At 36.1% G+C, this 14,569-nt stretch overlaps 1 protein-coding gene across 2 annotated transcripts in view; it reads right to left on the reverse strand.

Annotated features, from left to right (window-relative positions):
* The window catches only part of Pkc53E (Protein C kinase 53E), a 225,848-nt gene that overhangs the window by 5,450 nt on the left and 205,829 nt on the right, over positions 1 to 14,569 (reverse strand). The window contains exons 4-12 of one of the 2 annotated variants that reach the window (XM_076122215.1): positions 9,386 to 9,497; positions 6,796 to 6,924; positions 6,068 to 6,264; positions 3,661 to 3,981; positions 3,028 to 3,201; positions 2,536 to 2,627; positions 1,648 to 2,014; positions 1,036 to 1,200; positions 389 to 550 (exon numbers count right to left, since the gene is read on the reverse strand). In XM_076122215.1, the coding sequence (XP_075978330.1) occupies positions 398 to 550; positions 1,036 to 1,200; positions 1,648 to 2,014; positions 2,536 to 2,627; positions 3,028 to 3,201; positions 3,661 to 3,981; positions 6,068 to 6,264; positions 6,796 to 6,924; positions 9,386 to 9,497 (1,710 nt within the window). In that variant the 3' untranslated portion in view covers positions 389 to 397. Of the gene's footprint in view, positions 1 to 388; positions 551 to 1,035; positions 1,201 to 1,647; positions 2,015 to 2,535; positions 2,628 to 3,027; positions 3,202 to 3,660; positions 3,982 to 6,067; positions 6,265 to 6,795; positions 6,925 to 9,064; positions 9,086 to 9,385; positions 9,498 to 14,569 lie in introns of those variants that run through there. The other variant, XM_076122217.1, reaches the window with a different exon arrangement.

The raw sequence follows: 14,569 nt of genomic DNA on the forward strand, positions 1-14,569 counted from the left end.
CTGCAACAATGTACGGGTATGTCAAAACAATATCAAATGCTGAATCGGATTTAGGTTATGTATAAAGTGCTAGTAGGTATTCGATTCATTAAAAGTAAGTAATTAGAGACGTTTAGACAATTCGTTTAAAGATGTGTTGTTCACGTGGTGTACAATTGGCAAATAAGCCAGGTAAAAAAAGGCTAGCCTAGATTTAATTTCAAGTAGTAAAAAGTATCCAACTTATTTTTTATGCTGTACAAATTACACCTTGTTATTTTTCACCCGTTTTAACCGACTTTAAAGCAGTAGTGATCCACAATTTTATGTATCTTTTTTTTTAAGTCATGAATCGAATAAAATCATCTTAATATGTAACATTGAATAGGATTGTTAAAAGTGTGTTTACCAGCGGCGCTCAGACGTGTTGCACGAACTCCGGGTTAAGGAAGGAGAAGCCCATGAACTCGGTCTGGTCGAGGTTCATCATGAACAGCTTGTCGGTCGGCGTCAGCTCCGTCTTCTCCTGAGTGAACTGCTTGTCGAAGTTCGACACGTCTTTGCGATGTTTCTGTGAAACGAATAACTCGATTATGTATTGAAGGAACAGATGTATGGTTTGGTATAGAAGCATTAGTAATCCATGAAGCTGAGCAAGGGTCCCCTTGAGTCCAGCACTCTGGCCAAGTGCAGGTTAGGGACTTTACATGCCCACATAAATGTATCAAACAAAGTCTAGACATGGTAGACACAAGGTTTCATCACGATGTTTTCCTTCACCGTTAGAGCAAGTGACAATTATTTCTAATACACACATAGCTTCGAAAATACATTGGTATGCTGCCTCGGGTTCGAACCGGGAAGGTGTCAACTTACACTACTCGGCCATCACTGTTTGTAAGATTTAGCTCTAGATAAAGTTTTGTTGTATTTTATGTGGATTTCTTCACTTCCCAACGCCTTTAGGCACAAGGAAAAAAGGGTGTATAATTGCTAATAATAATTTTCCCGATCACGAATATATTGAAAAAGTAATTGTCTACGAAGTATACGTACAATCTTAGGCTTGAATGGCGGCTGTACATCGCGCGCCTCGACCCGCGCCCAGTCGATGCGGCGGAAGAACGGGTGCGTGCGCACGTCCTCCTCGCCGCGCGCGCCGCAGCCCAGGCGCTTCTGAGGGTTCTTGGTCAGGAACGACTTGCACGAGTCCTTAGCTTCCTGCAACAATATACATTTTATGAAGCTAGGTACGAGTAAAATTACTTTGACTAATACAAATACTGATAGATTTTTATAGCAAATCTATTGCAGAACAGCGGAAAGAATGAAAGTAGAAATTAAGGACTGGTTAAAACGGATAGCGGAACCTCTAAAATAAGCATAAAAGTAGTCATGATAATATACTTTTTTTAGTTTTAACTAAGGAATGAGAAATAGAGTCGATTTTTTTGTTTTTGACACTCATCAATAGAATTCTAGAATGACAAAAAAAAGTATAGGTACCATGTAGTAATTAATGAAAAAGAAAATCATATTCAGGATCAAAGTTTAGCAAAATTCAAGAATACTTGTTATAAAGTAGTGAAATACAAATGCAATTTCAATCAAAGCAATAAATCCATAAACCACACCTGTAGTAATAAAAAGATCCAATAAGAATCTAACCTTACTCAAAGTCTTGGGATAAGACACGCTATTATCTGTGATAGCAGCAAATAGTTCCTCCTCATCTTCACCATCGAAGGGTGGCTGTCCCACCAGCATTTCATACAACAGCACTCCGTACGCCCACCAATCAACAGATTTACCATACGGCTGGTATAAGATGATCTCTGGAGCTATATAATCTGGTGTGCCGCAAAAGGTCTTGGTAGTTTTGTCACCGGTGATCCCTTCCTTGCACATGCCGAAGTCTGCGATCTTAATATGGCCGTCCTGGTCGAGGAGGACGTTGTCAAGTTTCAAGTCGCGGTACACGATGCCGCGGGAGTGAAGGAAGAAGAGACCGATGGCTATTTCTGCTGCGTAGAAACTGGAATTACAAGGTTCTCAGGTTAGGTTTTTGCCGTGGAAATATATATTTCTATGAAGGGAGAGTGGAGTCTTTTTTAAAAATAGAGCCATAAGTTATTAGTAAGTAATTAAATGTCCTAATTTACAAGCGTTGATAGCAGAGTTTTTTTTTCGTAAGTATTCAACATTGAGAGATTACGTTTTATATAAGTATAACGCTCAGAGTAGTCAGTATGAGGCAACATTGAAATTTAATATTAATTTAATGATGTTAATATTACAGTCTATTAATAACTTTTAATTTTGAATTATATCTAACGAGTTTCCTTACAGCCACTTAGTTTATTATACCTTCCAAAATGTAAAATTGTATATTTTAGTAGGCTTCCTATGAAAGAGTATCGATTACTATAAAAAGCGGAATAAGATTTACTGGCAAGTTATAATTATCATCTATCGAACAGTATACCTTGTAATAGATTGTACGGGGCCCAACTTCTTCAAAATATAATATGGTGTTTAAAATAAGGGTTTACTTACACAGCTACGGGTTCCTTGAATTTCCCGCACTGTTGGATCTGGAACATCAGATCTCCGCCGTTCACGTATTCCATCACGAAGTACAGACGATCCTGGAAGATTGAAGAATAGAATATACTACTCATAAATAATGCTTATTTTGTTATCGTTTTAACAACACAGAAATGGCAAGTGTTGAGAAAAATCCAGGGTATTTTATGTGACACCGAACTTAATCTTATCATACTTTCCTAGCAGTCCCGAAGGCAAAAGTGCAGTTGAACCAAGAATGGTTATACTAGGCCTGCAAGACACTGACGGATCCATTTTTTAAGTTTGCGTACGGGACACACTTGTTTGAAAGGTGCACGACCATAAAAACGCTTAGTGCTTTACCCGGGAACCATGTAAACGTATTACATCTCAGATGTATGAAGACAGCACATTTCATGAATTCATCTTTACTCTAACTAAAGGAATTAAGGGAGTAGCTTTTTATATTGACGATGTTACCATAGTCTGGAAGCAAGAGTGCAGCTGCACGAGGAAGGGCGGCTTGCTGCTGAGCGCGAGCACCCGCTTCTCCACCATGGTGCACTCCACGTCGTCGTCCTGGATGATGATGTCCTTCTTCAGGATCTTGATGGCGTACAACTCGTCCGTGCCGCGGCGCTCCGCTAACATCACCTATGACAAACATAATATGTTGATACTAATGGAACATTTTTCAGGTATAATAGTATATTAGATGGGAATTGAGAATCCATGTAGAGTAAAAGCTTTGAAAAAAGATAAACCTGAGTTTTCAGAGGATGTGATAAAGTAGAGTTTTGCCCAGGTAAAAGTTGTGGCTCAGTTAAACGTTGCTCTGGTAATATTAAAAGGTAGAGTGAGTGGTGAGATTTTGAAAGACCGAATTGAGACAAGCTAAATTGTTTCATTCATATTTAAATTAAATTAAATTATGATAGGAATGAAACTATATTTGGCTTATCCATTAACATTCATTAATTAAATATTGTGTTAGCTTAAAATCTATGATCACTGCCTTCCCCTATGGGTAAAGTAACTGTGATTGTGTGATGTGATTTGATGTCTATATGTAATAATATGTATGTATGAGTCAGCTTTACTTTATTAACATACCTTGCCGAAAGATCCCTTTCCGAGCACCATAATGAAGTTGAAATCGGACGCTCTGATGACGTCAGCGGCGGCCATATTATGCGGTACTTCTCTATCCGGCGGGGGCGGTGGTCTGCGGGCGCCCACACTGGTGGCCCTCATCTGGTTCTTCAGCTGGGCCAGGTCTGTGCCTTCCTCCGGCACTGGCACGTTGTAGAACTCCCCTTCCTCTTGGGTCAGGAGCTTGAACCACCCGTCGGCGGGAGCCTTCATCAGCTCCGAGATACCGAAGGACAGGGAGCCCATGAAATCGTTGCGGGAGGTGCGGTCCCAGTCCCATATCTGTAAGAGGACAATATTTTTTGGTCTTTTCTTGTTGCTGTTTTATGAAGCTTAAAAATAGTTATGGAGCTTAAAAATTAAATGAGTCGTAATGAAAGTCTTATTGCCGATTTCTCTACAACTGAATAGGTAATGGTTAGGCGCTGTCTCCACGAGCGAGAGAATCGCGGCGATATTATCGTCGTGCCACGTATTTCTATACACTCTCTATGGAACCGTCTCCACACGGCGATAATATCGCCGCGATACGACGAGTGTCAACGAGCGTGCGAAACGTCAATACATCGTCGCGAGTCGGCCGCGACAAGCAGCGAGTCCGCCGCGCGATCGCGACGAGCGCGCAGCGAGCGGGCTGTCAAATGCAGCGTCATTTATATTCAATGTTGCCTCTTGTTTCGAGAAGCTTTTTAAACAAGGAAAACGCGGGAATACCGTTACGAGACGCCGCGGAATCTCTGCGATTCCGTTACGACTCGCGACGATACGCGGCGGAATTATCGCTCGTTCGTGAAGATTGTCCGACGATACAAGGGCGGACTCGTCGCGATTCTCTCGGAGACAGCGCCTTAGTTTATCAAGTGGCAAATTGTTAGGATTCTTCAAATTTTTGATGTCACCTTATCTATTGACTGGGTAAGCAGACACTTATCCATAAGCTGTGAATCTGGCCTTTAAGGTAGTAGGAACAGGAAGGTGAAATAATCTCAGGCTCTTGGGAAACCTCTCCTCGACAGACTTAAAAGCTCATGGTTGAACAATCATTATTCCACTTAAGGAGGCTTTACTCTCGCGGTATTTTCCCTTGTTTCATATTCCAGTATTATTTTTTTAACATAAAACGAACGTATAAATAAACAAAGCTTAATCTAAACTTTCGCAAATTAATTCCAGGTATGTTTTCACAGAACATTTCACGAGCCTTTCTCGTACACGAATTTTATGTAAATATATTCTCTGTAAACGAGAGTTACTAAGCCGGGAAAAATATTAAAAGGTACATGAATAACGACTAATGAGAAATTTCATATATTATGAATAGTTGAGCTCCAAATGGATTCGTAAATGAGAGCTATTATGAATTAATTTGCAAGTCCGAGAAGACTGAATCGAATTAAAAACTTGGGAACGTTTTAATATAAAATTATCAAAATCTTCGCGCTTGTAACTAAGTCCCGTTGAGAATAGTAATTAAAATCCATTGTGCACTTGTTACAGTAAGAGATAGTGGCTAATTTAGTAGATCTTTTGAAATTGTAATAAAGTAATTAGTTTCATTTCTTTGTTCTAACAATATTGAAATTTTATCACACTTTGCGTCAATTACAATTTCAACTTTAGTACTCATTCATTATGCGTAATAAACGTTATATATAACTTATCTGAGAAAATAAAGTCGCTTATTTGCATTGCTTTGCTCCCGGGGTTTCGAGTATTTATGCATTGTATTTTGTTACTTTAAATGTAATTCTATACTACTCTGGAATACTAGTTAGTAGTAGTTCTAAAATTCATCTAAATAAATTCAGCAACATTGCTTTCTTATTTAAAGTTGTGTTTAATAGTCTGAGAGCAGTTCTTTCAGCTGGACTTCCAGACTTGTACTTATTTCCTTTTCTCTAGCCATCAATTGAATTGAATTGAATGAGGATATGTATGTAGTATGGATTTACTACATACATATTGTTACAAATGCGAAAGTCTGTCTTTCTGTGACGTCTTCTCAACTAAACCGTTGAAAGAAATTTTGTAAAGGACCCAAGGTTCAACATGGGCTACATTTTTTCTCAAACCATTACCAAGGTGGCAAACTGGGGGATAAAAGTGAGGTCGTGAGCACAGTTCGCTTGTAATATATAACGTTACAATTAAAACTATAGTCAGCTCCATTAGCCGCTTTACATCTTCATATTTTCAAAACCTCATTAGTACCAAATGTTAATAAATATATGAAGGTAAAATTAGCCGTCTGCTCTTATCGTATGTCATTAGTCAGCTGTTTTCTCGATGGAATAATATGTAATATAACAAATATAGAGTTTCGAAAGATTGAATATGTTTAGCGCGTTTTGGAGCTGACTGTGCGTACCTCAATGAGAAGCCTGCGATCTTTGTCCTCAGCCTTGAGGTCGAAGCTGAGCACCTCGTTCCACACGGGGTTGAGCGTGTTGCGCACCGTCTTGGTTTTTTTCTTCACGTTGTCCGAGTCCGGGATCAGCTTCATCTTCACGTACGGGTCCGACAGACCGTTGGGATCCATCGGGATCAAGTTGCGGCCTTGTTTCACTGGGGAAATAAGTTATTGTTAAATTTCGTGGGTCCTCAAGACAACTATAAGTCCGTCGTGCAGAGTGATATTTTTGTACTAAAGGTTACTTATTTTGTATGCTCTATTATGATTGTGGCTAATAATAACAAAATGGTTAGGAAAGTCTGTCTATTTGTATACAACAAGATTACAACATTAATTTGAGCTTATATTTATCTTGATTTTCGGCAATTTCGGCAAAGGTTGCACCGTCTGTGGGCGCAAGCCGTGACATTTGCAGTCAAATAGTTAAGCGACACTTGATTTTAATGAGTTAAAAAAAATAGACGACAGGCGCTACAACAGTAGTCAAAGTAACAGTGACAGCACGAGAGTTAATAGTAACTTTGGCCCTAAGATAAGACGGTAGTTTTGAAAAAACTGTCGGGCCTATAGTTTACCCTAGAAATACTTGAAGTATTTCTAAGCCAAGCAAGGGCCAGCAAGCGTTTTCTAACCAATATCGTTAGGAACAAATAGTTTAAAAATAAACATTTTCTTATATTTACCTTCCACAGTGAGCTTATTCCCCTGCGTAGACACGACGAGTTGTATGCGTCCACGGCGCTCCGTGTGATCGCAGCCGCACAGGTTCGGCACCGACTCCTCGCACCGCTTGTGCACGTTCATGTCGCATGCTGCACCATACATTACGTTATAACTACTGATGTAACATTAGAAGAATACACAGCAATGTGCAATGGACATCACTGGTTAACATTAAGCGATAGCTTTGTGCAATACGAAGATTTAGTTAGAGATTGAGAATTTAATGTTGATTTTAATAGTTTGCGGATAAGAATAGCTTTTTTGAAGTAGTGTTAGTTAAGAGTTCGTAACTTTGGAACGTATTATTGGACTTTTTCTACAGGTATAAATACCTACATGAGCTATTTTTAATTAGTGACGAAATTATATTATCGTTCAAAGAAAATCGAATATGGGTAAACAAATCTTAGTTTGCAATTAAAAGCGTCATTAAATAGTCTTTATAGTTTTGTTCTAATACGTCACTTATTACTTTTTTTTATAAAGTTGCGATAGTTTAATATTTATTTTGTATACTTACTTGTACCTATCGGGACGCTTACAAAGGTCACACAGAAATAAAATCTTGATAAAGATAGCAAAATAGTCTTAAATAGAAAAGGAGTAAAGTAGAAGGTAGAATCTATGTCCACTATAAACTTTTAAGATAAAATCTATAAGAATCTAACGCAAAATAAAAATAACAAGACCATTTCTGTACGTAACAATTCTATTTTATTTGGCTTTTTAGATAAGATATTATCTAAAATTAAATACTTCAAAAATAAATCTACGAAAAAAACATGTTAAACTCTGAATCTGCTTTCAAATTGTTACGCATTGAAAATGGTATACCTACGTTAAAAAAAACAAAAGATAAACAATATTTAATGGACCGATTTTTTATCGTAAGTCATTTTTTTATATAATTTTGACGTTTCTTACAGATAACGTTCGGAAATCTGACAGAAACGTAAAAATTGACAGTTGAAAAATCGGTTCCTATTAAAAAAAAAACAAAAAGCAAGCAGGCAACAACACAAATAATGGCAAAATACAAAACATTAACTAAACAAAGCGTGTAAACATAAACAGAGTACTTGCAAAACATATTAATTCCCCTGAATAATTATAATATTAGGAAGGTTACGCAACCGCCTACGAATAATTAATAAAATAACGCGAAACTGAGGGAGGTACAACTTCTAACATGCTTGAAACTTGATCAACGTTTACTTGTACATTATATTATATGTACGTACAATTTAGTAGAGGAAACAAGAAATAATTGCTATCAAAACTTAGTTTATTATAACGTCAGATCGAATTATGGGCTAAAATTAGTCTTCAAGTGTAAAAGTAACATATTTTGGTTTACGTGGCTTGGTTACTCTTAAAGGTTATTTTGTAGTTAGTATGGTTGTAATGGTGCTGTAAGGTTTAATTTAGCACGGGATTTAATCTTTAGTATAAGTAATAAAACTGAATAATCAAGTATCTGCCGACAAAAGTGTTTTCAATAAGAATATCAAATTCAAAATTGATATTCTGTAAAATGATAGCCACTAAAACATATTTCTGTATTAAACCAAGAGAAAATAAAATGGCGTTATATTTTATGATGTACAATAAATTTTCTGCGCGACGGCAAGAAAACTTTCACGTAAAGTAACTTGATGTTTATTAATGTAGAGAGAAGAGGAAATTATATCGAGGCGGTTGAGCATGATATCGATTAACGAGCAAGTAGGCTTATATACCCATTAATATTACAAAAGCAAGCGTAGCGATCTAAATAATCCGCTTAACATGAATGCATAACGTATTACGTATGAAGTGCTCCATACAATGCAACGTCTAACTTCGATGAGAAACAAACTAAGTGCATTAGTGAAGTCAGGCACAGTGTATCGAGTGAACAAACTAACAGAACAAAGAACAAATAAATGAGTAGAAGCATGTTCAGTCCGGGCGCAGCCGGGCGCACCTACGAGGCGAGGGGAGCTCGTCTTTAATACTCGAGACAATTTTAAATGACACATTTACTCACGATCCAGACATTTCGTGCAAAGGAATTCTCTTTGTCTCACTAAACAGGAATTTATACCGTGGACTTGGAACCGTCTTGTGCTGACAACATATATTCTTTTAGTTGCAAAGGCATACATTTCGTCTCGTGTTAAAGCATTCGCTAACCAGGAACTAGTTTCCTCTCGTTAGTTTCATTCTAAAGACATTGCTATATTATACCTCCGCATTTAAATCCCTGGCTGGCGAGACCATGAAGTAAAGTACCGCAGTGGTCACAAAAAGTTGGAGCAAGGAACGTCCATGTGTTCCATTTGTGAGGAGCGTAGGCCGCCTTTGCAATGATAAACATCGGATTAATAAAGCAGCTTAGATTAGAGTAAGGGGCCTTGAATAATGAGTTAAACATTAACCTACGGAGAAGAAGAGCGAAGGACACGAAAAAAAGTAAAAAAAAAGCATTAGCAGAAAGCACCATCACCGATCTGTAAAGAGAGTTCTAGAACACGAAGCATGTCCAAGCGTTAGTCCTTGGCCTGATACCTTGACACTTGAGGCCCTGGTGGATGAGGCCGTACAGCAGGGAGCCGCAATGGTCGCAGAAGGTCGGCGACGAGTACGTGTGGACGCGGAAGTTGTGTCTCGTGCGAGTATCCTGTTGGCCATATATCCTGTTAACGTGCTGTTCTGGACATGGGACTTCGTGGTTCAAGTTCAATAGATTCTATTGGGGGGAGTGGGAACTACTTTTCGGGAGAATTGTGAATATTACATAGACTTATAATATAAACTTACCGTATTGTGATTATCTAGATAAAAAGTAGATTATCTTAAAGCTAAAGTCAGATCTTAATTATAACGGCAATTCCTTTGTGTCCAATATCTAAAATAAAGTGTTATTTTCATGTTAAGAGGGTAATTTTTAGGAACAATATCGTTGACGCCCTACCTTTACCATTTACTTGCTTTACTCAATAAATAAACTTGATAACTATTACACTGTTAGTTGAAACCTCTTTCTTGGATACAAAACCATATTTCCCAGATATTGAATAAACATAGAATTTTCATATACGCCTTTTCAGTAACCTATACTATATATTGATTCCTCCAGACCCTTTTTTCAATCCAAATATCTATACAAAATGTACGAAAAATTAAAAGCAAGACTTTTATTCATGTTAACCGTTGAACATAAAACGATGAGAATATTAAAAACGCGTTGAAAGCACCGCGGTTATTGAAATATAAATTATTTTAATCGCTATTAACTCGTTTCAAAAGTTAATGGTTATTAAAAACAGTTCGTGTATTATCTGCGCGGTGAATTTGTACCGCAGAGAATTGTGGAAATAAGCATTTTTATTTTATGTTTAAACTGCTTTTTGTGGTTGGTGTAATAGCAGTTTACAAAACGACTATTTATTACGTCCGTTCTGATCATTATGTATTATTAATACTACCTAGATATGTGCCGGTTTGTTTCACAGATAATAACTATGTTAAAATGTCTTTAGTTCTAGTTTAAAGTAGTGGTTCTTAACAAAAAATTTAGTTTAACATACCTAGTTATAAAGTCATATTTCGAAATTACTGCAAGTTGAAATACCAACAGTTTTAATAAAACCGAATATACATACCTACGTAAAAAACACGACTCCAACAACATATTTCAAACAAAACTAATTTATTTAAAGCTTACACTAGAATCTTGCACAAAACAAATTAATATCAATGAGGATCATTACTAAAAAAATCCATTATGAAACAAACTAGACTGCTAGCTGTTTTAAAGAGAAAAAAGCACAATTTTCAATTAACGTTACTGTATGAACAGTAATTGGTTTCATTGAGCGTGGGTAGTTGTATTTGTTGCAGACTCAGCTATACCGCCGGTAGAGGGCGTTGTACCGACAAATATTAAATGCAATCTCTCTACACTTATTAGTTTGTGCAACTGATGTTATGTTTGTTGTAGTTTTGTGTAGATTCTAAATTGAATTTTATTAGACTTTTGTAGTTTAAAGTTTATTGTCTTTGTAGAGTGTAATTATTTTGAAACAATACTTTATCTAAGTTAAGAATGGGGAGAAAGTAAGATTAAATGATTTTTTTACTGTCGTATCGTCTCATTTAGGTTCCAGCTGGATTTAGAGGAATATTTCAATTTTCCTCTGCATTTACATTATGCACATTTCTGACTCAAATTAATAAATAAAAATTAGTCTTATGCGATTTTTCAAATATATAATAAAATATTTTTACTCTATGTTAGTAGTATTATTATTACTTATTAACTTATCTATAAACTACACAATTAGTAAAATCAAAATCAAATCATTTATTCATTTATATAATTGATACACCTCAATAGGTTTGATGAGACAATTAATTAGATAAAAATCAATCGTTTTTCCAATACTAAAACATTTAGTTTTAGAGAACAACTACATATAGTTAGTAGGTAGTATAAGTAATGTTCACTTCCTGCCGGAGGCTGTCTGTCTGTCTGTACTACGTACGTAACAAATAGCAAATGCATTCGACGTGGAACAACAGGATTGTTTTCCTTTACTAGGGCTGCCACTGACTCCTAAACATTGCTGTAGTAGTAAAATTATTTTAAGTTTAAAGTTGAAGTCTGGATGTCTTACTTGACTCGGAAAATAACAGACAATTAATTGTTTAGTAACAGGATTTAATCATTTTTGAAAGAGTTATATTTTGGTTATTCAGTTTAACTATAGATTTGTAAAGTAAATACAGAATTTTAAATACAAATTCAATGACCTGATAGCAAGGAAAATAATAATATAATGCTTTCCCATAAAAAATCCGACATAACTACTAATTTATTGTACATATGTATATGACCATAAAAGAACGAAATTTTTTTGTGTCTGCGACAAACCATGTGCCAAAAATTAATATTAAGTCTAAGGGACCTTTCGCTTTACATTTAAAACTATTTAATGTGTCAGCCCTACAGTTGCATCGAGTTGGCTATTCTGTTGCATTAAATATGGAAGCCATTGTAATGGATGGTTGAGCTTCGATAAGACGAACTTCCACTACATATTCAGCTTTGTTTTACTTTGCTCTTTGTACAAGTTCACTTTTTTGTTGACAGTACAAAGTAATATGTGGTATATCATGTACTAGCTGACCCGCGCAACTTCGCTTGCGTCACCTAAGAGAATGGGTCAAAATTTTCCCCGTTTTTGTAACATTTTTCGTTGCTACTCCGCTCCTTATGACCGTAGCGTGATGCTATATAGCCTATAGCCTTCCTCGATAAATGGGCTATCTAACACTGAAAGAATTTTTCAAATCGGACCAGTAGTACTGAGATTAGCGCGTTCAAACAAACAAACAAACAAACAATCAAACAAACAAACAAACTCTTCAGCTTTATTATATTAGTATAGATTACGTTCTTGCTGGCTGTACCTTCCGAACTGGTAGTAACTTGGTTATGTACTTTAAACTTAGATATCTATATGTATATGTCAAGATTTGACCAAATTGAGTAATATGATTATATTTAACACAACTAAATATACTTATTCTTCTTCTTCTTCTTATCGTATGGTTAGTGGTCAACCTAGTGTCAAAGTTGTTCAAGCCGCCGAAAGGCCTTTGACATGGCTTAACGACTGTTATCTTAGTAGATAACAACCGGGACCGACATTTTACGTGCCCTCCAAAGCACGGAGACGCCCAGCTCAAATACCACTATGCGGTTACCCACCTATAGAATGACCGCGCCAACGGTTGCTTCACCCACAGCTCGTTGTCAGACCGGTGATCGCAACTGGCTATGGGCGCCTCAATACTTACTTAAAATTTAATACAAAAGACATCCTAGCATATTCTTATTGTCATACGACAGTCCCTCAAGTTATTTAAGCATGACTCAAGTTATTTATTTGAGATTGTTGAGTACCACTTAAACTTTACACTAGTCAGTATTATTTTGATATTAAAGTAAATACTAAAAATTACACTTATTTAGGTCACGAAAATAATCATATTTTTTCAAATTAAACCCTAAGTTAATGGGTTTTCGGTTAGTCGGGGCAAACGACATTGTAAAACATTATATAATTAGCAAAACAAAAATATTTCACTCCATTTGATTCAACATTATTAACAGAAATAGCTTAAAGGCACAACTAGAAGATCTTTCAAATAGTTTTCAACAAATTCCCTTAATATTTTAGTCTGAAAATTGCTCAATAAGATTTAAATGGGGCTGCAAGATTGTAACGAATTTTAATTAGCCACTCTTGTAGACAAACAATGCCTAATACAAGTGCTTAGAAAATAAAATGTTCTATTTTGGATTTAATTAATTCTGTGGTTGCCTAGTAATGGTATTGTTCTTGTAGTTACACATATTAAAATGTTTATGAATTCAGGCACAAGACCCTGCTATGGTATGAAAAAAAATTAAGAAGAGAAAGACGACTAGTTTGGTTTTATATAGAAAAAAAACTTATTCAATTATTCTTGAGGGCATGCCAAGACCTAAAGCGGCACTTCTATAGCGTGATGGACTGAAGGCCTAGTCCCTCCCTCGTCCAGGAAGGCAACCGTTCCCAGCAGTGGGACAGTAAAGGGTTAAATGTAAAAACATAATGACAAGGAACATGGTCTTGTTTTCAATATTATACCAATTTGTACGCAAAGATGACGTCATCACACTAGTTCAGGGAGGACTCCGAGAAGCCCGGGGAAAGGACGACCATAGCAGTAATGGATCAAATTAATTAATTAACTTCTATACAGTTAACTACATGATTTATTGAATTTTTGAGGTTTTCGATTTCATTGTAATTATTTATTCGGTTCTTTGTTATCGTACCTATAATTAATTTAGTATTGGTCTTTTCTGTTTCGTAAATATTTTTGTTTTTTCCCACTTAGCAAGCATATCTATAATATACCTACAGTGAGGCAGAGGAAAGTACCCTTTAAATTTATCTAAATTTTAAATGAGATATTTTTAAAGTTGGTACAAAGTTAAAATCCAATAACCCTTTGCACCTAGCCAAGTTCGCAATAAACGAACATTAGCGAAATATGGTTGTTTAATTAACAAAAAGGTTGTATGATGGATAAAGATAAGGTTTTATATCAATACGCCATCATAGATTCCCTAAGGCGCAGTATACAGTGTAGTGGCTAACAATAAACCACGGGTTCTCAAACTTAATTGTAACACAATAAGAATATAATCAAAACTTTTATGTAGAACAAATTAGCGCATAGTATTTAGTAGTATCATAGTCTTGTATATTCTATACCAAGTTTTCGCATAATCTTTTTTGTTGTAATTGTTCTTTAACCCATGACTACTACCCCTACTACTGGGCAAGGGTCTCCTTCCGAATTAGGAAGGGGTTAGCTTTGCCCATTAATTATGGTTTAACCAAGTCATATACTATTTACTTAATAAAACATAAATGCATAAGTCTAATATCGATTAATTATCTATCTGACGGACTAATAACAATCTAATTTGTAATATCCTTTTTTCATTAAAGTGAAAGTATACAAAAATACCGCAATATAAGAAACACAGGGGTCTCAACAAAACTTTGAGAGCCACAAGTGATAAACGAATATACAATAGAACTCATTAGGTTTGAGTGCACGCCGCACACGTTGTCCAACATGCACGCGAGCCGATATTACTTACTTTATGCATTATTGTAATTGAAA

The sequence above is a fragment of the Anticarsia gemmatalis genome, chromosome 13 (assembly GCF_050436995.1).
Source record: "Anticarsia gemmatalis isolate Benzon Research Colony breed Stoneville strain chromosome 13, ilAntGemm2 primary, whole genome shotgun sequence".
NCBI lineage: Eukaryota > Metazoa > Arthropoda > Insecta > Lepidoptera > Erebidae > Anticarsia > Anticarsia gemmatalis.